General features: G+C 43.3%; 1 protein-coding gene across 2 annotated transcripts in view; it reads right to left on the reverse strand.

The window, feature by feature from the left end:
* Positions 1-24,265, reverse strand: part of Zir (dedicator of cytokinesis) — a 74,886-nt gene that overhangs the window by 48,340 nt on the left and 2,281 nt on the right. The window contains exons 4-13 of one of the 2 annotated variants that reach the window (XM_050186338.2): positions 23,942-24,173; positions 22,925-23,158; positions 21,593-21,678; positions 17,515-17,581; positions 15,744-15,893; positions 13,620-13,682; positions 13,332-13,503; positions 12,330-12,350; positions 11,810-11,937; positions 10,941-11,034 (exon numbers count right to left, since the gene is read on the reverse strand). In XM_050186338.2, the coding sequence (XP_050042295.1) occupies positions 10,941-11,034; positions 11,810-11,937; positions 12,330-12,350; positions 13,332-13,503; positions 13,620-13,682; positions 15,744-15,893; positions 17,515-17,581; positions 21,593-21,678; positions 22,925-23,158; positions 23,942-24,173 (1,247 nt within the window). The remainder of the gene's footprint in view (positions 1-10,940; positions 11,035-11,809; positions 11,938-12,329; positions 12,351-13,331; positions 13,504-13,619; positions 13,683-15,743; positions 15,894-17,514; positions 17,582-21,592; positions 21,679-22,924; positions 23,159-23,941; positions 24,174-24,265) is intronic. The other variant, XM_050186339.2, reaches the window with a different exon arrangement.

Genomic DNA, 24,265 nt, shown 5'->3' on the forward strand with positions numbered 1-24,265 from the left:
AACCTTGAGCGATCGGAAAGCGCGTTTCCCCCTCTTGGCCGGCGGAGAAGGGATGCTTCGTTCCGGCCGCGAAGCTCTCCACATCTCTGTAAGGTGCCTTGTGGATGTCTCGTGCTGAAGATGCCCTCTCGGTGAGCGCATATTTCACCCCTCATCTTTTAAGAGGTTCAATACATACAAGCATTTGTCTAGCAAACCAGATTTTTTTTCAAGGGAATTTTCCACGTCTCAGTAATTTCTCTCGTCGTATTCGAGTGCTGATTGCCGTGTTATAGTTTGTTAACGAAGCTTTCCCTCAAGTCTAAATATTTTAAGGCAGTTTTCCTAGCCTCTAAAGCCGCTCGAGTTCGCTCTTCTCCTTGAGCGGCCATTTTTCCTAGAAAGTATGCCTTCCAACTACTCTGCCCTTAAACTGGCTCTCTCAACTACTACACGCAGAGACAAAGCAACAGCGCGCGCATTAGATCCCATAGATGAGATGAATATTTACAATTAGTATTAGGGTTATAATTATATTCGAGTGCTGATTGCCGTGCTATCGTTTGCTAACGAAGCTTTCCCTCAAGTCTAAATATTTTAAGGCAGTTTGTCGTGTGCGTATCATGGCTACGCACGCTTATATCGCATTCCGTTTCTCTACCACGGGTGCGCTTTAAAACCACGGCGCTGCAGTTTTTGCTTTTCTCTTCTTTCTTCTTCTCCGCCCTTAAACTGGCTCTCTTAACTGTACTACACGCAGAGACAAAGAAACAGCGCGCGAATGCGATCCCATAGATGAGATGAATATATATATATATATATATATATATATATATATATATATATATATATAGAAAACTATCAGTCATAGCTCTCGTAGTATAGCCCTCTGGGCCGTTTCCTTTTTTGTTTTTTTCGAAAGTAGTCCTATTAGGGTTATTATAATTACACGAAGGTACTTCGCCCTCATCAGCAGCAGTCCTTGGTATAGTTATTCTGGCGGCTAGCTTCCCACGCTATGCGTGCCGCCATCGCACCTGGTTAAGCTTTTCCTAGACGCTAGAGCTATGCTTTGTCCGCGCAACCTTGAGCGATCGGAAAGCGCGTTTCCCCCTCTTGGCCGGCGGAGAAGGGATGCTTCGTTCCGGCCGCGAAGCTCTCCACATCTCTGTAAGGTGCCTTGTGGATGTCTCGTGCTGAAGATGCCCTCTCGGTGAGCGCATATTTCACCCCTCATCTTTTAAGAGGTTCAATACATACAAGCATTTGTCTAGCAAACCAGATTTTTTTTCAAGGGAATTTTCCACGTCTCAGTAATTTCTCTCGTCGTATTCGAGTGCTGATTGCCGTGTTATAGTTTGTTAACGAAGTTTTCCCTCAAGTCTAAATATTTTAAGGCAGTTTTCCTAGCCTCTAAAGCCGCTCGAGTTCGCTCTTCTCCTTGAGCGGCCATTTTTCCTAGAAAGTATGCCTTCCAACTACTCTGCCCTTAAACTGGCTCTCTCAACTACTACACGCAGAGACAAAGCAACAGCGCGCGCATTAGATCCCATAGATGAGATGAATATTTACAATTAGTATTAGGGTTATAATTATATTCGAGTGCTGATTGCCGTGCTATCGTTTGCTAACGAAGCTTTCCCTCAAGTCTAAATATTTTAAGGCAGTTTGTCGTGTGCGTATCATGGCTACGCACGCTTATATCGCATTCCGTTTCTCTACCACGGGTGCGCTTTAAAACCACGGCGCTGCAGTTTTTGCTTTTCTCTTCTTTCTTCTTCTCCGCCCTTAAACTGGCTCTCTTAACTGTACTACACGCAGAGACAAAGAAACAGCGCGCGAATGCGATCCCATAGATGAGATGAATATATATATATATATATATATATATATATATATATATATATATATATATATATATATATATATATATATATGTATATAGAAAACTATCAGTCATAGCTCTCGTAGTATAGCCCTCTGGGCCGTTTCCTTTTTTGTTTTTTTCGAAAGTAGTCCTATTAGGGTTATTATAATTACACGAAGGTACTTCGCCCTCATCAGCAGCAGTCCTTGGTATAGTTATTCTGGCGGCTAGCTTCCCACGCTATGCGTGCCGCCATCGCACCTGGTTAAGCTTTTCCTAGACGCTAGAGCTATGCTTTGTCCGCGCAACCTTGAGCGATCGGAAAGCGCGTTTCCCCCTCTTGGCCGGCGGAGAAGGGATGCTTCGTTCCGGCCGCGAAGCTCTCCACATCTCTGTAAGGTGCCTTGTGGATGTCTCGTGCTGAAGATGCCCTCTCGGTGAGCGCATATTTCACCCCTCATCTTTTAAGAGGTTCAATACATACAAGCATTTGTCTAGCAAACCAGATTTTTTTTCAAGGGAATTTTCCACGTCTCAGTAATTTCTCTCGTCGTATTCGAGTGCTGATTGCCGTGTTATAGTTTGTTAACGAAGCTTTCCCTCAAGTCTAAATATTTTAAGGCAGTTTTCCTAGCCTCTAAAGCCGCTCGAGTTCGCTCTTCTCCTTGAGCGGCCATTTTTCCTAGAAAGTATGCCTTCCAACTACTCTGCCCTTAAACTGGCTCTCTCAACTACTACACGCAGAGACAAAGCAACAGCGCGCGCATTAGATCCCATAGATGAGATGAATATTTACAATTAGTATTAGGGTTATAATTATATTCGAGTGCTGATTGCCGTGCTATCGTTTGCTAACGAAGCTTTCCCTCAAGTCTAAATATTTTAAGGCAGTTTGTCGTGTGCGTATCATGGCTACGCACGCTTATATCGCATTCCGTTTCTCTACCACGGGTGCGCTTTAAAACCACGGCGCTGCAGTTTTTGCTTTTCTCTTCTTTCTTCTTCTCCGCCCTTAAACTGGCTCTCTTAACTGTACTACACGCAGAGACAAAGAAACAGCGCGCGAATGCGATCCCATAGATGAGATGAATATATATATATATATATATATATATATATATATATATATATATATATATATATATATATATATGTATATAGAAAACTATCAGTCATAGCTCTCGTAGTATAGCCCTCTGGGCCGTTTCCTTTTTTGTTTTTTTCGAAAGTAGTCCTATTAGGGTTATTATAATTACACGAAGGTACTTCGCCCTCATCAGCAGCAGTCCTTGGTATAGTTATTCTGGCGGCTAGCTTCCCACGCTATGCGTGCCGCCATCGCACCTGGTTAAGCTTTTCCTAGACGCTAGAGCTATGCTTTGTCCGCGCAACCTTGAGCGATCGGAAAGCGCGTTTCCCCCTCTTGGCCGGCGGAGAAGGGATGCTTCGTTCCGGCCGCGAAGCTCTCCACATCTCTGTAAGGTGCCTTGTGGATGTCTCGTGCTGAAGATGCCCTCTCGGTGAGCGCATATTTCACCCCTCATCTTTTAAGAGGTTCAATACATACAAGCATTTGTCTAGCAAACCAGATTTTTTTTCAAGGGAATTTTCCACGTCTCAGTAATTTCTCTCGTCGTATTCGAGTGCTGATTGCCGTGTTATAGTTTGTTAACGAAGCTTTCCCTCAAGTCTAAATATTTTAAAGCAGTTTTCCTAGCCTCTAAAGCCGCTCGAGTTCGCTCTTCTCCTTGAGCGGCCATTTTTCCTAGAAAGTATGCCTTCCAACTACTCGGAATCAGCAAAAACCGACTATCGCGGACAACATGAGTCTCTTTCCACGTAAGTGTGAGGCTCGGAGGAGGAGCTGTGGCGCTTGAAAGTAGCCTGGGGCCTGACGAACCAACCGACTGAGCTATCGTTCCGGGCAACATCGAAGGGTCACGAGTTCAAATCACCTGTTATGTTCCTTTTTTTTTTTTTTTTTCCGCCCCTTTTTCTTTCTTTTTTTTTTCTTTCTTTTAATGTCTTATCCTTTATTTTATCACTGTACGGGAACCCTCCTAAAAAAAAAAAAAAAAGAAAGAAAGATATATATCTTCAAATATGTATGGCCTCACACTCACATGTGCAGGTCATAAATACCAGGTTCTCTAGCCGAGTGCCATCCATGCGGTATAACCGAGCTCAGATTGGTCCACCTTGACTGACCAAGTAGGGCACCACTGTAGGTTAAATGAGGCGTACAACTCCTGCGGGACCTGCCGTGGTTGCTCAGTGGTTATGGTGTTAGACTGCTGAGCACGAAGTAGCGGGATCGGACCCCGACCACGGCGGCCGCATTTCGATGGGGGCGAAATGCGAAAACACCCGTGTACTTAGAATTAAGTGCACGTTAAAGAACCCCAGGTGGTCGAAATTTTCGGAGTCCTCCACTACGGCGTGCATAATCAGAAAGTGGTTTTGTCACGTAAAACCCCATAAATTAATCTTTAATTTAACTCCTACGGGGACGGTAGAGTATCCGTCTCCAGTGCAAGAGGACCGTGATTCAAATCCCGGTGCCGCGCTATTCTCCACCGGAAAATACAAAAGAACAAAACCGTGTGTTGAGAAAATTGCACAAACAGGCCTGGAGTGCGGCCTGATCCCGGTGACCAGAACCGGTAACGCACTCTCTCACCAGAGCAGGATTGGCCACCCTGGTGCAGTACTTGGCCACAACCTCCTATATGAATACAACAATCGAACCCCGGCCCTCAGTCCCCAGCAGCCGCGAAGCAACTGACCACGGCGGCGGTCAGATCTGTGACGCTGCAGAGGGTGCTAAGAATACCTGGCTCCGGACAGGCCGCCATTGGAATCTGAACCTGGCAACGTTTAACGTTAGAACGCTATCTAGTGAGGCGAGTCTAGCAGTGTTATTGGAGGAATTAGAGGGTAGTAAATGGGATATAATAGGGCTCAGTGAGGTTAGGAGGACAAAAGAAGCATATACAGTGCTAAAAAGCGGGCATGTACTGTGTTACCGGGGCTTAGCGGAGAGACGAGAACTAGGAGTCGGATTCCTGATTAATAAGGAAATAGCTGGTAACATACAGGAATTCTATAGCATTAACGAGAGGGTGGCATGTCTTGTTGTGAAACTTAATAAGAGGTACAAAATGAAGGTTGTACAGGTCTACGCTCCTACATCTAGTCATGATGACCAGGAAGTCGAAAGCTTTTATGAAGACGTAGAATCGGCGATGGGTAAAGTCAAAACAAAATACACTATACTGATGGGCGACTTCAATGCCAGGGTAGGCAAGAAGCAGGCTGGAGACAAGTCAGTGGGGGAATATGGCATAGGCTCTAGGAATAGCAGAGGAGAATTATTAGTAGAGTTTGCAGAACAGAATAATATGCGTATAATGAATACCTTTTTCCGCAAGCGGGTTAGCCGAAAGTGGACGTGGAGGAGCCCGAATGGTGAGACTAGAAATGAAATCGACTTCATACTCTGCGCGAACCCTGGCATCATTCAAGATGTAGACGTGCTCGGCAAGGTACGCTGCAGTGACCACAGGATGGTAAGAACTCGAATTAGCCTAGACTTGAGGAGGGAACGAAAGAAACTGGTACACAAGAAGCCAATCAATGAGTTAGCGGTAAGAGGGAAACTAGAGGAATTCCGGATCAAACTACAGAACAGGTATTCGGCTTTAACTCAGGAAGAGGACCTTAGTGTTGAAGCAATGAACGACAATCTCATGGGCATCATCAAGGAGTGCGCAATAGAAGTCGGTGGTAACGCCGTTAGACAGGAAACCAGTAAGCTATCGCAGGAGACGAAAGATCTGATCAAGAAACGCCAATGTATGAAAGCCTCTAATCCTACAGCTAGGATAGAACTGGCAGAACTTTCTAAGTTAATCAACAAGCGTAAGACAGCGGACATCAGGAACTATAATATGGATAGAATTGAACAGGCTCTCAGGAAAGGAGGAAGCCTAAAAACAGTGAAGAAGAAACTAGGAATAGGCAAGAATCAGATGTGTGCGTTAAGAGACAAAGCCGGCAATATCGTTACTAATATGGACGAGATAGTTCAAGTGGCTGAGGAGTTCTATAGAGATTTATACAGTACCAGTGGCACCCACGACGATAGTGGAAGAGAGAATAGCCTAGAGGAATTCGAAATCCCACAGGTAACGCCAGAAGAAGTAAAGAAAGCCTTAGGAGCTATGCAAAGGGGGAAGGCAGCTGGGGAGGATCAGGTAACAGCAGATTTGTTGAAGGATGGTGGTCAGATTGTTCTAGAGAAACTGGCCACCCTGTATACGCAATGCCTCATAACCTCGAGCGTACCGGAATCTTGGAAGAACGCTAACATAATCCTAATCCATAAGAAAGGGGACGCCAAAGACTTGAAAAATTATAGACCGATCAGCTTACTGTCCGTTGCCTACAAAGTATTTACTAAGGTAATCGCAAATAGAATCAGGAACACCTTAGACTTCTGTCAACCAAAGGACCAGGCAGGATTCCGTAAAGGCTACTCAACAATAGACCATATTCACACTATCAATCAAGTGATAGAGAAATGTGCAGAATATAACCAACCCTTATATATAGCTTTCATTGATTACGAGAAAGCGTTTGATTCAGTCGAAACCTCAGCAGTCATGGAGGCATTACGGAATCAGGGTGTAGATGAGCCATATGTAAAAATACTGGAAGATATCTATAGCGGCTCCACAGCCACCGTAGTCCTCAACAAAGAAAGCAACAAAATCCCTATAAAGAAAGGCGTCAGACAGGGAGATACGATATCTCCAATGCTATTCACAGCATGTTTACAGGAGGTATTCAGAGGCCTGGAGTGGGAAGAATTGGGGATAAAAGTTGATGGAGAATACCTTAGCAACTTGCGATTCGCTGATGATATTGCCTTGCTTAGTAACTCAAGAGACCAATTGCAATGCATGCTCACTGACCTGGAGAGGCAAAGCAGAAGGGTGGGTCTGAAAATTAATCTGCAGAAAACTAAAGTACTGTTTAACAGTCTCGGAAGAGAACAGCAGTTTACGATAGGTAGCGAAACACTGGAAGTGGTAAGGGAATACATCTACTTAGGGCAGGTAGTGACCACGGATCCGGATCATGAGACTGAAATAACCAGAAGAATAAGAATGGGTTGGGGTGCGTTTGGCAGGCATTCTCAAATCATGAACAGTAGGTTGCCACTATCCCTCAAAAGGAAAGTGTACAACAGCTGTGTGTTACCAGTACTCACATATGGGGCAGAAACCTGGAGGCTTACGAAAAGGGTTCTGCTGAAATTGAGAACGACGCAACGAGCTATGGAAAGAAGAATGATGGGTGTAACGTTAAGGGATAAGAAAAGAGCAGATTGGGTGAGGCAACAAACGCGGGTAAACGACATCTTAGTTCAAATCAAGAAAAAGAAATGGGCATGGGCCGGACATGTAATGAGGAGGGAAGATAACCGATGGTCACTAAGAGCTACGGACTGGATTCCAAGAGAAGGGAAGCGTAGCAGGGGGCGGCAGAAAGTTAGGTGGGCAGATGACATTAAGACGTTTGCAGGGACAACATGGCCACAATTAGTACATGACCGGGGCAGTTGGAGAAGTATGGGAGAGGCCTTTGCCCTGCAGTGGGCGTAACTAGGCTGATGATGATGATCTGATAACTCACTATATGTGTGTTCTTTATATTGAGGTTCGACTGTATCAGAGTATTTTAGCTCCGCAATCGCGTTATGCTGTTACTGTTACCAGTACCAGTTCCCCCAACTGTGAATCTGTAGTAAACCACATGATTGTGTGTCCAGCAGCAGTAAGTACCAGTAATAATAATGGTACAATGGTTATACCATGCTAAAATACTCTATCAATTCCAAAATAGTGAAAAGTCAGGCCTGCTGGTGATTCATGATTAGACACTGTATGTGTCTAACTCCTGTTCGTTTTGTGTTACTGTGCTATACAGTGAAATCTCGATGATATGATCCCGGCTAATACGAATTTCCGGATGATACAAATTTTTCTGTGGTCCTGGCCGAGCCCCATTACTTTGCAACATGCTAGAGAACGGTTGTTACGAATCCATTTTCGACCCGTGTAAGTTGATACAAATAAACGCCGCCTCATCAACGGCCATGAAAGAGAACAGCGCGCAGTCATGCGATTTCTCCCTTTCTCTTTTGGTGCGGAGGTGTGGATGCGGCGCCGGACAGCGCGAAGGCCGTGACTGGGCGGGAAGTGTTTGAAGCGGTGGTGCTTTTGTTGCTTTTGTGCTTTCCCTCCTTTTTCGCGTGCCATCGGACGGAGTGGCTGCTGTGCTTCAGGCTGCGTGCTTTGTGCTTGTGCTATTTTGCCTAGTCACAGCGAGCTATGTCTCGCAAGCGGAAAGCGCTCTCCTTTAAAGAGAAATTAAACATTCTTCGAAAGGTCGATGAGGATCACAAGAGGAAGCGGACGGAGTTGGCTAAGAAGCTAAGCCTCGTAACATCAACACTGAGCACAATTGTTGCACAGGGAGAGACTATCACGAAAAACGTGCTTTCGTTCAACGTCGACGCGAAGCAAGCGAAGAGCGCTCAGCATGTGAAGCTTGAGGAGACTCTCCTGACTTGGTTTAAGAAGTAACCGCAGCTGGTGTAAATATTGACGGTAAAGTTTTGTGGGAGAAAGCCGACGAGTTCGCACTTGCTCTGCACATCGATGGATTCCAGGCCTCAGGTGGGTGGCTTCAGTGTTTTAAAACTAGGATCGGTTTCATTTATAAAAGCGTTTGCGGCAAAGCGAAAAAAGCTGATGAGGCAGTGGTCAGCGACTGGCTAGCGAAGCTGCCGTCACTCATAGCAGAGTATGAGCCTCGTGATGTTTTTAATGCTGATGAGGCAGGTCTGTTTTTTAACCTGCAACCAGAGAAGAGCCTCTGTTTAAAAGGCAAAGCATGCAAAGGAGGCAAAAAGAGCAAAGACCGCATTACGGTTTTCTTATGCTGTAACGCCGATGGATCGGAGAAACTTAAGCACACAGTAGTTGGCAAGTTTCAAAAGCACCGGTGCTTCAAGTGCGAGAGTCATTTGCCGTGCGTCTATTGCGCGAACAAAAAGGCGTGGATGACGGCGGTGCTGTTCGAAGAGTTTCTGTTGCTCCTTGACAGGAGGACGGCTTGTTCTGTTTCTTGACCAGTGCGCCGCCCACCCGAGGCAAGTAATGCATCAAAACGTCACACTTGTCTTTTTACCCGCGAACACGACAACGCACCTGCAACCCCTTGACGCTGAGATTTTATAAATAAAGCGAAACACCATTTCAAGAGCCTTCTTGTGCGCTGCCCATTTGTAAAATTGATCGAAAGGACGAAGGCGACCTGCGAATAAGCCTCTTGGACGCCATCCATTTTATAGCTATGGCATGGGATCGGGTAACTCCGACTACCATAGCTAACTGCTTCAGCAAATGCGGCTTCTTCGGGAGTCCAGAAAGGGGTGCCCCCAGAGCCGGAAGATACAATTGAGGATTGGGAACGGCTTAATGTCGTGTGCATAGCTGATTACTTTTGCACTGCAGATGACAATCTCGCCACCTGTGGTGTGCGCACGGTAGAAGACATTGTCGAAGAGGCCACATGCGAGGCTGCTGATTCTAGCGATGATGGCGACGACATAGACGTGGGCAACAGCGAAGGACCACCACCGGCGGCTGAAACACTACACGCGCTCAACATTCTGAGGCATGCTATGGCCGTGGATGAAATCAGCGACGACACGTGCACACGTTTTTATGGATTTGAACGAAGTCTGCTAAGTGACCTGACAAAGAAAAAGAAGCAGAAGGACATTAGAGATGTTTTCTTCAAGAAATAAATGCTTTTTACGTACGTGTGCCTGAGTGAGTTCACCTCTGACTCTTTAATTAATTGTGTTTAGATTATACAAATTTCGGCTAATATGAATATTTTTTGTGACCCCGTGAGATTCGTATCATCGAGTAATCATACTATACTCACTTTTAAGGTAATCAATTAATGCTTTGTAACTGGCTAATCAAACTAAAGTGTCATGAATCAATGGAGCCTAATGTAAACCTTTCAGTATTCTGCATGCACTCTTCTGGGCATTATTTCTGTGCTTAAATTTACGCACACTCCATGGCATCAAGATATTTTTGACTGCAGCTGTCCTTTCTGTTTGGTGACAGCAACTTTAGTAAATACAATGACAACTATATGGCTAGGGAGCTTACAGAAAGATGAGAAGGTGGTTTGTTTGTAAATGCCACAGTCTATACACAGAGTCCATTCTAAGTGCCCAATTGTCCATGACTTTCCTATGAAGAGAATTTCAAGTCTTACGTAAAATGTGTAGTTCTGCCTCCCCTTTAATTTTCAAATATAACATACATAAATCAAAACAACAGATTAACCAATGTGTAACAGACCAAAGTCCTGCAATTAATAAAACAGAAGTTAAACTAACACCAATCCCAGTAACTTGCAAAACTGTAATGTGTGTTTGCAGAACAGCTGCAGCGTTACGGTAGTATAAAACATTTCTGAATTCTGTGATTTCCAACTGTGTTTGAGGAAAGCAGAGGCTTAAAGTCAAATTCAGCATCCACAATCAATAGCGTGTTAAAAGAAACTCTAAATGCAAATATCCCTTAAATTCAACAAATTCATCCAACTCGCATCAGCAGACATCCAGTGAAACTATGTGTCTAGTGCCATGCATTAAATATTCGGGTCTAACCATAAGGAGACTGCTAGTCAACCCAACTATAATATAGCATACCATTATACTTTAGGAAATACATTTGTGCCACGAAGACTTCGCTCAGCACAGTGCGTTTGGCAGACATGGGAAGTATGGAAGGACAGAAAGATGCTGCTACTATATGCTCAAGCTTGCAGATGGCATGTTGTATTGTGCAAGTTCCAGCATGTGACAAACACTCAGTCTCATAAGCAACTAAAGCTAACAAAGCCCAGGAAAAGGCACAATGCTGTCAGACAGAGACACCTGTCAAAGCTGAAGATTTCTAATAGTCTAGGATGCAACTAAAGTTAGGCAGCATACCTGGAATGCTCTTGAGTCTTTTCAGCATTGAGCCTGACCGCTTGAGGTCCACGAGGAACTTGTACAGATCTTCATCTCTCAGTCTGTCACTTTCCTGAGATGCAAAAAAAAAGAAAAGATGTGAACAACTGATAATTACAGCAATAAAAGAAATGAAAAAAATAACTAGCTTTTTGGTAAGGCAGTGTATTTAGACTGTTTATTAAAGTGTGTAATGCCGTAATAATTATGCATATTCCCAGCAGCTTAGAATGTGAATGTCTGCAGCTGTGCAAAGGAAGAAAAATATATATCAGAGTTATCTTCAATAGAAAAAAAAAAAAAAAAGCCACAGCGAAAATGGAGACGAGTACTTATGGCTAGTGCCTACAATGAGATGTCCTTCTGATATTTGTTTCAGTTTTCGAACTAAAAAATGAAATCAGTAAATCAATAAACAATGTGACAGGAACATCAAAAACAGCAACGTCATGTGTAAATGGGAAAGCAGCTGATCATAGGAGGAACTTTGTTAAACTGTTACTATCCAGCAAAGCTGAAAAAGAAATCTGCATTACGAGCAATTTTAGCTCTACCACCCTACTTTATTAATATTTGCCTATCAGGTCTTTTACATAAAATTATGCGTTGTGCTGAAATCTACTTTATTTTGTAAGTGAGGGCTACAAAATGAGTGTGATAGGTATCTTCTTTTGAGAACATCCAAAAATGAAGAATCAAGGCTAGGCCCGAGCTGCAAAAATAAACTTACGACTCTCACTCAACAGCGAACCTTTATTCTAGAAAGCAAGCCTAACTCAATGATTCAAAGATCCAGCACAAGCTGGTGAAATACATTCTGTTCGGAGCTGTTGGGTAGAGGGCCTCACCTGCTTGAAGAAGCTTGACACAGTGAGGGTAACTGGGCGAAAAGTGTCAAGGCTGTTAGCAAAGTCATCTGGAGACCAGCTGCGACGCTTCTCGGATCCAGCCCGTCGTTCCAGAGAGCCACGTCGACCTGAGAGCATTTTGGATCAACCGCTGAAGACTAATCTCATCTTGTAACCATGCTACAGCCATTTCTTGACGAATGTATACCAATTTACAGTTGCATGCAAACAGTACATGACAAAAACAGTAGATAATTTCCAGCATGCACACAGCAGGCAGAAACCAGACTGTGGCTTAGATATGATGCAAACACAGTTGCATGATGACAACACGGTTTCACAAAACTCACAACACATTTCAAAAGCATGCAATGCATAAAGAAAGACATTAAGATTATGCAAACTATCAGGAAGCGTGACAGTTCAGCGGTTGCAAGTACATACACATAAAAACAAAATGCCACCAATCAAACTAAAGCATATGCCATACCACTCCATACCATCCAAATGGTGAACTCACCGACAACGATTCCAAGGTTTGCTTGACAAATAGACCCAAGAGTATATTAACAAAAGTGCATATAACGTGATGCATCACAGTGCAACAAACTTGTCTACGCAGGATGGAAAACACAAATTCAATAAAAAATATAAAATATAAGTAGTTTCGATTGAAACTGCTAAAATACAGACCATCAGAATAAGATGATACTTGAAAGCAATCTTAACCATTACTAATCCTACATTAAAGTAGTGTGCATAATATTAGCAAATTGTGCTTACTACATCAGTTGTGCCCTTCACACATAGCACAGTAAACTCGTGTGAAATAGATACACAACAACCACAGAAGGAACGACAGAAAGCTGAGCTAGTTGGTAAGGATTCGTTATGCAAAAAAGAGGTGAGGCGTGCAGACAGGACACAAGAGTAGAGAAGTGGTTGTTGACGTGTTGTCCACTTCTCTACTCTTGTGTCCTGTCTGCGCGCCTCACCTCTTTCTTGCACAGAAGGAAGACTTTCGAGTCTTCTTTCCATGGGTTGTTGTGCACCTGTTCTGTTTCACACCAGTTATAATATACGAACTAGCCCAGCAGCAAGTTTTACTAAGTTATATTTCTCCTATAGCAGGTCTTGCCTTCTGTACCTGTCTTTCTACTACAGAGATGCCCCCTTTTTTCGTTGTCTTCCTCCTGTGGTTGTTGCATATCTATTTTACACCAGTTATGTACCAACTAACCCAGCATCAAGTTTGGCCCCAGTAAGACTGTGTTCTACTAAACTAGAAACTATGCTAAACTAAACAAGCTAGATGTGTACTATATTAGAAGACTTGCTACAAGCAAAAACACACCAAACCTCTTTTTGCTCTTCAACAAACAGGGTTGTTTCAAAGCTGTACAAATGGTGTGCAATGGCCACTGCTAGGCATTTGTTGACACCATGAGGAAAAATTCCACACAGCTAAGTCCAGAATTTACACAGTGATTTAAACATTACATGTTATCTGCAAGGTCCTCACCTAGGGTGTTATTTGAGCCAATGCTATCTCGATCGCTGCCACTGTCCTTGTCGAGGCTGTTGACCCCTGTCAGCACATTGAGCAGGTAGACTGCTGTCCACGCAAAGGGCATGCGGTACTTGCCCAGGCGCTTGCATGTTGCCAGAGCATTGGCACGAACCTTGTCCTTGTTCTGCATGTGTCATATAGTTTTCCAGTCAATGCTAACAAATATCAAAGCAAGGCACTGATGCAGCATAAGTATAGCACAAGAATTCTGCTCAAACTCAAAAGAACTTTCGAAATTACCTTTTCGTCCTTCATGTAAGGCTCTGCACATTCATTGATGTCTCCCTGTAGAACTTTCTCAAGCTGAAAGCAAAGAAGAAACAACCTTATTTCCTATTAGGCACTGGCTGAGGGCAGAGCAGGCACAATGTAAAAGTAGGCACAATGACCAAGAAAACATAACCAACCTTACAAAGATAAAGATGTGAACATGCACAACGGAAACACGACTAAATCAAGCATTAAAGGGGCCTTGAAATGGTTTTTGAACATAAGAAAATGTTGCGATCTGTAAACGAGGCTCCTGTGAACATGTAAGCCAAATGTTATTCCCCTGCATGTAGCAAGAAATTTACAATCACATGCCAAAAATAAACAAAAATCGCGTGTTCTCTCTTTCACAATGTCGTTAGCAGCAGCCTCCCACCTGCCTCGTTCATCCACCATCCACGCAAATGCATGCAACTGGGTCATCACACTTTCACTACCATAACACTAAAACTAAGGCTAATCTTGCGACAGGTTGCTCAAAGCTACAAGAAGCCACCAATGTTCATCTACGAATGGCAACAGGAATGAGAGGCTGCGGTACAGTGCGTCGCATTGATGGCAGCCATGAACAATTTCCATGCAATGCCAACCTGTACCCTCACTTTCGTTTGCGAGGCAGTTGGTCAGCTTTCTGAGTGTCGTGCAGCTGCTGTGAATAGATCTGCATTGATTCAGCACCCCCATAACTTTAGTCACGAACATCTGATGAAGCTGTGCCGATTAGGCCTAACAACTCAGGCAGTGTTAGCTGCAAATTCACCACTGGCCAATGTGATAACGGGTTGCAATCTGTTGCGGAATGCTTGCCGATGATATGTTCATACGGGTAGCTCATCAGTGCTCGGTCCCAAGATCACGCATGTGGGTTAGATTGATGGCAGTTGAAGCATTGTGAAGTTTGTCGCCGTGTATACAACACGATCTGCGTGTCTATTGGCGGCTAATCGGCCCGACCTTCGCACATGCTTTCGCACTTTGCAATATACACAATGCTATTGCTGCCGTTTCCTCTGTCTGCGTCGCATTATCATTTCAATCGGTTCTGTCTACCCGGGCGAACACTATCGACAGAGGCGGCCCGGCCGACATGGTGCCATTGTACGAAATGTGGCCTTCAGGCACTGCGTGTACGATCCTGCATAGGGCCGACGTCGGGGAGTGCTCGCAGTGACCAAAGTCTGTGACCATGTCAGTTGGAGAAGCCCGTCCGTGGTGCACTCAGTGCTCCTTTTATGCCGAAAATGGAGTGAAACGCTCACCTGGGTGGCATTGAGCATGAGGGGCTCTGAGGTGCACATGACACGTGGCACTGCAGAGGTCTCCACATTGAAGATACCCAATATCCAAAAAATCGAATAATAAATATTCAATTCAGAAATCAAATTATTTGAATGTTCACTATTTGATTCAATTCGGTGATACCGGAGCACTTGCACACCACAATAACTACCTCTAACACTTCTTATATTTGAAGTATTCAGAAATTTTGTGGAAGGAGATTCGTGAGGCAATGTCCTTTAATAGTGAGGTCAGTGAGGTCATTCCATGATTAGTTAGAAAAGTATTTCAGGGCCCCTTTAGTATCCTGTAAAGTTCCCAATGTTAGAACTCAGTTGGCTAGAAATTACATGTGTCACTCATAACAGTGAACAAAAAATTCACAACTGCCACTGATGCCAATGATATGCCTAACTTAGCTAACATGGTTAGTTATTTTCACTGCTTCGAGCAGCATAACTTAAGACCCAATCAGGTCCCTCCTACTAATCACATCCATAAGCTGTTATTGCACTGTGCTACATCATTTTCCATTCTAGATGTCTGAGGAGACCGCAAAATATGGAATAACATATTCAACTGTCTTTCTTCCATAGCTCAGCAACCTATAGCAGCAACGCCCAATGCAGTAAAAAGGACAAAAGAAAACCTTGCACTGTTACTGTAGCGCAGTTCTAAACATAGTGCGACCTGGACTATTAGGCTGAAATTAAAATAAAACCTAGTGTTATAACGAACAAATATAATAATCAGTAACCATTGATTCAGACACAACACATCCCAGCTCATACTCCACTGTAAAAGGTTATTCCTTACTTTGATGACTAGAAAGAGGTCAGGTGATGGGTATGTGATGTTGAAGATGCAAGATCGACAAAGCGTCGAGATGTCATGGTAAGGAATGTGGTCAGAGAGCATCCTCTTCATAGGTTCAGAGTTCATGTCGAAGTAAAAGTTCTCCGAAACCTGAGAGCAGGCAGGACAAGAGAAACCAAACGTGAAATTTTACGTATTCAGTAGGGGTGTGCAAATAATAGCAAATTTTGAATATGATCGAATATTATATTTTTAATATTCGTATTGAATTCGAAAACTACGTATTTAAGAATTTTCGAATATACGATTGGATAAGAATATTCTACACGAATCGAATATATTGCTGGCTGTGCGGGAGCAAACATGGTTCTTAACGTTTATTTCTATCTAACCTAAGAAACTGTGTCTGATTTTGTGCTGAAGTTTGCTATGATTTCATGCTGCTCCGAAATTTCACCTGTAAACACGCTTAGCTGCTGTACATCTAAGCTTTGCAGAAAAGCCAGCCCCTCAGTAGCAAGGGTGCACTCCCTTGCAGGTTCCACCCCCAATTCTGAGCTTATTGCTTTATAGCAAATGCGATGAGTGACAACTGGCACATGGTCAAATGCCTCTGAGCCTACGGGAAATTGATGCGGTATATTAAGGCACAGGTTGCCAAGAACAGACAACTAGCAGAAATTATTCAATTTTCCAAAGCTAACATGAGCCAAATACACAATCTTTTAGTATAATGGCTTACTAGTTTAATTCTTTTACCAATGACAATGTAATTGCAATGTTTCAACATGTTAAAATAAAGCAACTTGCTAATAAATGCGCATGCACATCATTATCTAATATTCAATTCGATATTCAATGCTAAGTATTCATATTCTCTTTGCATGCAAAAATTTTGATATTCGCACACCCCAAATATTCAGCTACTATAGTTTAACAAGCACTGCAAACTAGTACAAGATGAACTACTTAAAAATGAAGGCTTAACGAGCACCAACAATGTCTATGTGTGTAGCTAAGGTCGCTAGCCGTAAACAAGGGACCCATATTTTCGTTGCACAAATGAAAGCTTACCAGTCAAGAGTGTCTATAACCACAATTTATCAGAAGATGCACGAAAAACATTTAAACACAGTTATTAGATATGTGCATACCCTCAATTAAAGATGTACGGACATTGGCGATGCTGCAAACTTGCGACCAACAGCAATAGTGCATTGCAAAAACTGAACTCAGAATGAGTGGAGATGCAACAGCAAGAAAAGCAAGTTCTTCTCCACTGATGTGATTACAAATATAATCAAATGTTTGCAAACTGTGACAGGCTTCTGCGAAAATTATACAAACTTCAAAATAGCAAATTATAGGGTATAATGAAGTAAATCTTAAATTTTTCTCACCAATTTGAGCATGTCATGAATCTATGCTTGCATTACGAGTTACAATGAAAGTATTTTCATGTCGAACACAACCTTGTTATCTTGAGGCTTGACCTTAATGCAGCATGCAGATGCATTTCTCTCTCTCCCCCTCTCTCTCTCTCTTGCTTTTTCTTCTTTTGCCGTACATTCAATTTCATCGTGGCAAAATACCTTAGCCATATTAGGAGAGCAGGCCCAACTGCTCGGCAGTGGCATTACTGAGACGGACATTCTGAGAAACCCTACAGCACAAGAGAATGGAAACAACACACGATCAAAAGAGCCTGAAGGGAGGGAAATGAAAAGCACATAGGAAGTGTGTGAGTTCGAAAATCACAGCTCCAGCTCACCTTCTTTTTCTCTTTGGCATCATAAATGGCCATGCTTCCAAAGATTGGCTCAACCTCCAGCTCAAGTCTTTAAAGAACAACGACAAACATGTTCAGCAATGAAGACAAAAATGAGACAAAAAGGCACAGGCAGGCTGCATCGAAGTGTAAGTACAACATGCACAGCAATAAAATTGCTGGAAAAGCTGTATCTATACATATGACCATCACACAGAATATAACAAGCAGCAATAAATATGGGACCCATTAGGCTCTACAGTAGATTTCTGTTAATTCGACTCGAATTAATTCAATTTTTTGGTTAATTCAATCCCGACCGAAGGTCCAGGCCAGCACCCACGCATTTCTATTGGCCCTAACTGCCATTATTTCTAACTTAAAATTTGCCTTTGCCTGATATGCAATTCGAACTTGACTGGCCAGCTTCACCGCAACACAGCCGTGTTATGCGTTGATGCATAGGAAGAATGGAAAGGGGCCATTATCACGAGACATAGTACACATTTCTTAATTATGCAGGTGCGCACGCACCAGCTCCGGTGACAGTACATGCATTTAGACACCTAATAAGCATGCTGGCATCCATTCAACGCTGTTACTGACGTTGCTATGGCGAATTGAACATCTGTTTGGCCAACATGTGTGTCTCGTATATGATATGAGACTGTTAATGGGGCCTCATATGCGTTCCTTGATTATATACGCGTGCATGCACCATGCACCAAAAAGTGGAGAAAAACCATCTGTGTTTTCGGAAAGCTAGCGAAAAGGGAGGCTGTAAAATGAAAAAATTGACTTGCCATCCCCAGCCTGCAAAAGTGGATGTCCAGTGAAGCTGTTGAAAACTACTACTACATGTGCTGAGAGGGTTATGCAATGCTTTACTGCTTTAAAGTAATGGTAGTAATGGGAGTAATGGTCATTTTGGCAGCATGCAGCCACTGGTCATATTGCCGTTTCTTTTCCCTTTGCCACCCCTCGTATTCATGCTGCTCCTCAGGAGTCTTAACTATGTGTTGACTACCCATAGCAGTGCTGCAACAACAGTAAAATCAGTTGCTAGGCTGGTTCTTTGGTATATGAAAGACTACTGATGTCACCCCCCCACCCAAGTTGCAAGCTGCCTTCACCACGGCAGCTCGCACAACAGTAATCTTTACCAGGAAATGCATGTGGGTAATGCTAATTACTTCGCATTGTTATCACGAGCTTATTATCATCAATGATGTGGTTTGGATGCTTGTTTTGTGCTTGTTCTTTATTGAAACGAATGCTGTGCTGTATGTTGTATGCATAATACCAAGGAGTGTATGCACTTTTCACTACAATGACTGATGCTTTCTTTTTTTTAATCGCTGAAGATATTTTTTTTTCTGTGAGGATGCACCGCGAAAAATCCCAACCAACTTGAGACTGACAGCTTGGCTGTAAAAACTCAGAAAGTCAAGGAGACGTTTAAAACTAACAAAAGAGCGGGGGTCTATCTAAAAATCTGAAGGGCTGCCAGTAAACCTATTAGGCATCTCGATGCTCATACTGTGACCGGAGATAGCACATGTGCGTGTGCAGATTAAAGAACACTTGCTATGTCCTGTAACAGTAGCATCTTCACCGGCTTGGTATGCTTCACCGCACAACATGGCTCTTTAACCTTAAAGGCAATACTACCACGTGAATGCTAAAGCTAACCTTAAAGGCAATACTACTAAATGAATTAACAGCGTTTCGGCGTTTTTTTTTTTTCTGCCTTTTGTTTAATCCAACCCAACTGATAATTTGACCAGTTTCGTCAGTCCTGGCAGGATCGAATTAACGGAAGTCAACCGTAATGTAAACCAATGCGTCCGAATTCATACCCATACCTGCTAACCTGTGAATTTTAACAATTTGTAAAAAAAACAGCAGACACAGCACTGCAGAGAGGGAGGGGATAGCACAATTTTTTTTAAGAGGTTGCTGTAGAGACAATTTTTATGAGACATGTATGCAATTTATTACAATGACTGGCCTTTAGTTGCAGCATATAAGCAGCAGCAAACATGGATCAGCAGAGACTGACAGGCAATTGATTGTTTTTAGATCACAGTTAGTATGTAACATTTTCACTAACTGTGCTAATGCTCATTTTTGCCTGCTTCAAGAACTTGTCTGTATAAACTTCCTCTAAGAAAGTGCTCATCTGGCGTGCTTTTATCATCAGAAAACTGCGAGCAGTAGGCTCGGAGATCGACAAGCGAAACTTTTTTCGAAACAGAATTTTTTTTCCCAACACATGACAGAACATTTGTAAAACCATAAGATGAGCCGAAAATCCTAAACAGAAAATTTGGGAGGGTTGGCAGGTATGCACACATCCTTAGCAAGGTGCTGTGTAGAGATCCAATCACAGCAAAATCGAACAGCAGTCTCAACTAATGTAGTTTTGACAAAAATTTGGAGGACGCTTAAGCTTCGCCTTTAATTAAGAGTGGAACATGATAGCAGTCAAAGATCCTTGACTGCTTCTCACACTTCCTGGCAACTGCAGCTTATGTAACCGTAATGTTTACCGGAAAATGCTGGCAGCAAACACTATGCATGAAGGCGAGCTTTCTGACAGAAAAGCGGTCTCTTGTAAGGGCCAATCTTTTTTTTTTTTTTCATTATTTTGCACTTTTAATATTTCAGTCTGAGAAGGTTTAACATAAAAGGCATGCTCTGTTGGCATTTTGTTTCATGACATCTGTTACTGGTCTGTCAATCTCAAAATTCCGAGGAATAACATTATCAAGCATGTAAGACAAGGTACAGTCAAATGTAGATCGTTCGAACTCAAGGGGGCCCGAAAATTTGTTCGAATAAACAAAAAGGACTTATCCTCGGAGTATTCGCGTACCATACTATGATGCACGAACGGTGCAAGTCGTGAAAATGCGGCGCACAAGCACGCACGCAAGCGAGGACCACGAAAATGCCCACACCAACCAATGCACGCTCCCCCCCCCCCCCCCCAATAACGGCAGAAAACGAAACTTCAGGAAGCGGGCCAAGCTGCCGCAGGGCCGGCGGCGCTGGCATAGAGGCAGGCGTGAGCAGAGACCGTCAAAGGTGAGGGAGTTACGAGGAATTTGAGGGGGAGGGTGAGGGGAACGTGGGTGCGAGGAAGGGCAAGAGGGAGGCAGATTTACTTTCCTGCCAGCTTGATGGATGGCGCTGAACACTGCCGCCGGAGCAGCCTTTGCGGCTAGAGGTTTTGGGGCATTACGGCACGACGCAAAAACAGCAACCTTGCCATTTGACAAAGAATAAAATTTCTGCCACATTTTTTTTTTTTTTTTCCTTAGTAGTGGCGTTGAAGTGCTTCTAAGCTTTTCCTCAATGGTGGGGTCTGAATGAATTCTAATTCGCCATGAGGTCATGCCTGAATGTCTGCCCATTTTGTACCCTTTGATGATGAGATATATGAATACCCTCCAAAACTGTTTGTCTAATAAATATGCAAAACATCAAGAAAAAGCAAAATCAACAATTTTACTAAAACTTCTTCAGCAGTAGGGGGAAAACCCTAAGCAGGAAACTGGAAGTGCGATTCACCCCAAGCCACCTAAGGCTTCATTTTCACGTTATATAGACAGCTCTCATCGTATGGGAACCGTAGGTGTACATTTCATTTGCTTTGCATCACACGTGTGATACTAGTGCAGCTGGATACGTTGCATCAGCCTGCCTCCTCTGACCTTGCTTTGAAAAGAGAGTGAGTCGTGCTTGCTGCGTGTCATTCAGTGTGGTCCAAGACATTTAACCAGAAACGTTGTACTCAATACTTAAACACGGCAAGAAAAATTTTTTTTTGATATGTTGCCTGTAGGCAACACTCGTCTATAATGGGTTAATAAAAGCACACTGCACATTACACAACCATTACATAAATATAAAAAAACAAAAAAAGACTAAAAAGAGGAAGAAAAGAACTTTAAATTCGTAGATGTGAATAAAAGCTAAAAGATAAAGCCAGCAGAAAATATAGGCAGCAACACTACAGCACTGAAAAGGCATAGCAGCAAAGTACTAGCAGAGAAAACTGTGAGAGACAACATACTTGAGAGCCAGGCATCGAACCAGAATTCGGTGAGCCATGTGTTCACGTGGTGGCTCAGCGGGCATCCGCCTTTCAATGATTTCCTCCTACAAGTCAAGAAATTATTACTAGGAATTTACCTGCAGGCAATATAGAGGCAATGCAGGAACATGCATGTGGGCACACACAATACCTGTAGAGAATGCTTTTTATATGAAGTTGCCGATGTTAAACAATAATTCAGCTAGTGTATAATTAAGCAGCTAGTCTAGTGGACTGATAACCATAAAGCTAGGTGTTGGCATTTTCAAACCTTTTCATGTAAAATCGTCAGTTCGCGGTCTATGACAGCAGTGGATGCAGTACATGTTCATAATAAACTACAGCTAAATCATGATTAGCTGGCTTCTGAAGGGAGTATAGATTTGATGTAAGCATTCAATCCAAAATTTGGAGGACGCTGAAGCTTTGCCTTTAAGATTGGAATGAGAGAGCATTAAAAGATCCCTGACTGCTTCTCACGCTTACGGCAACTGCAGGTTATGTAACTGTAATGTTTATGAGGAAACGCTGGCGGCAAATGCTGTGTACGAAGGCAAGCTTTCTGGTAGAAACGCGGTCTCTAGCGTAGGCCGATCCCGAAGATAGTGCACAGCCGTGCCCATAAAATTACATCATTTTCTGGTTTTTGTTATTGTTTTGCATGTTTAATATTTAATTCTGAGAAGATGTAACATAGAAGTCATGCACTGTTGGTGTTTTGTTTCATGACATTTGCTTGTAGGCTGTCATTCTCAAAATTCCAAGGAATAACTTTGTCAAGAATGCAACTAGAACAGGGTGGCAATATAACCTGCACATACCGCATGTCATATAACAAGGCGTGGCATATATATATACCTAAATGTCTATGGCAATTTTTGCTCATGGGGACGTTGGCGCTGGACGTTGACGCCAACACCATGTTTTCTGCAACACGGGGCCCTTAATGCTATTGTATTAATAGACATGGGGGAATACTCCAAAACTTAATAGTGACCTTCACATAGTGAAAGACGCTGATTTACAGTGCAAATTTGAAATACTACTGAAGTCTTTGTTAAATTTACTGTTTATTTGTGAATACTCCATGTAACATGATTTTTTTTAATTCATTGTTTAGGATTGCTCGTCTGATTTCCACAGATAAGCAATCACCAGTTACTCAACTTCATCGTGTCTTTTTCTGCAAAGAATCTGACCTTTTATTTTGCCAGTTACAGCCACATCGCTAAGAACAAAATCTAATTCTACATCTGCAAGTAATTCGAGGGTTCCGACACAGTAACAGAAGAAACTGCGGCAAATGCTTACCTCATCCTGGAGAGGGTACAGCTCAAACAGGGCATCGTGACGCCTTTCGAGACGCTGAGCTGCATTCCGGTGATCCAATTCCTCAGGAGGCGTGCGCTCAAGCAGGGATGGCACCAGTGGATCGGCCGCCGAATTGCGCAGGTCGAAGACGCTGCTGGCCCAACTCCCACGCGGAGTCTCAGCTGCACTGGCACACCGGAACTCCACAGAGGAAATGCTGTCCGCTGGTGAGGGCTGCGTGCAGGAGAATACTTGCTTACAACGAAAGGCTCAGGCGTGTGCCTAGAGCAGAATACTCTAGTGAGCTACTCTGTTCCAGGCGGTAAAGGGGAAGTAAGAGCAAGAAGAGGATAATGGGTCACAATGAGGACATATGGCTGAGGCATGGAGACACATGATCTGTACAAGAAGGAATGTGCCAACCTACACCTTCATAGAATAATGGATGGGACAGTATGCTGCTCATGCAGTGTTATATTTTCAAAGTTGACTTCCAGTTTCTACATGAGAGTTCATTAGTGATGCAAAGCTATACAATGTTTGCAATTTGGTTGCACATCTACCATTAGTTATCACAAAAACTGTCATGGGCCCCAGCTTGGTACTTCAAGTCTCATAGCAAAATGTTTTCAGCTCCTGCATACAAGTGGTAAGCCCCCGTGACAGATTAAATGAATGCGGGGCGATTCCCAACCTAGTTTTAATTAAGAGTTGGAACAAGGGCGAAATGACTGGCAGAGAGCTGATGACATCATTGCTTGGGAGAAAAATGTGAACATGGTCATAACATCTGATGTTTGAGACAGATATACAGTGGTCAGTTGAAGTAACAGTTAATGTATACTAAGTCTGGGATGATAACAGATCAGAAGCAATGATTAAATAAGGGCATTTTGTGGTAGTGCGAGGCTGCAGCTAGCACAGGAAAGGGGTAAATGGAATGCTTTAGGAGAGGTCTCCCTTTTTCTGCAGCTGGCTCTGGGAGCATAAGCAAGAAGGGGAGGATGATGGTCTTACCGGAACGTCTTCTCCCTGAGAAAGGGGCGGCTGCTGTGAATGGCGAGATAACTCGTCACAAACGTCCACCTCAAACTCCTGCTTCTGTGTGGTGCGCACAACGGCTGCCCTCTCCAGTGCAGCCTCCCTGACGATGACGCTGGAGCTGTGGCCCTGGTAGCACCGACTCACCACTACCCAGTCCGAGGTGTAGGTGTGCAGGCATTGCCTCATGTGGAAGTCCAGGTCTTCCCTGCATCAGTGTTGGCGGTAACCATCTCGCCCCATCTAAAGCATAAATCTCCATTCTTCTTTAATTACTTTTAAAAAAAGTTTTTTTCAGCT

This window comes from Dermacentor andersoni, chromosome 11, assembly GCF_023375885.2.
Source record: "Dermacentor andersoni chromosome 11, qqDerAnde1_hic_scaffold, whole genome shotgun sequence".
In the NCBI taxonomy this organism is placed as follows: domain Eukaryota; kingdom Metazoa; phylum Arthropoda; class Arachnida; order Ixodida; family Ixodidae; genus Dermacentor; species Dermacentor andersoni.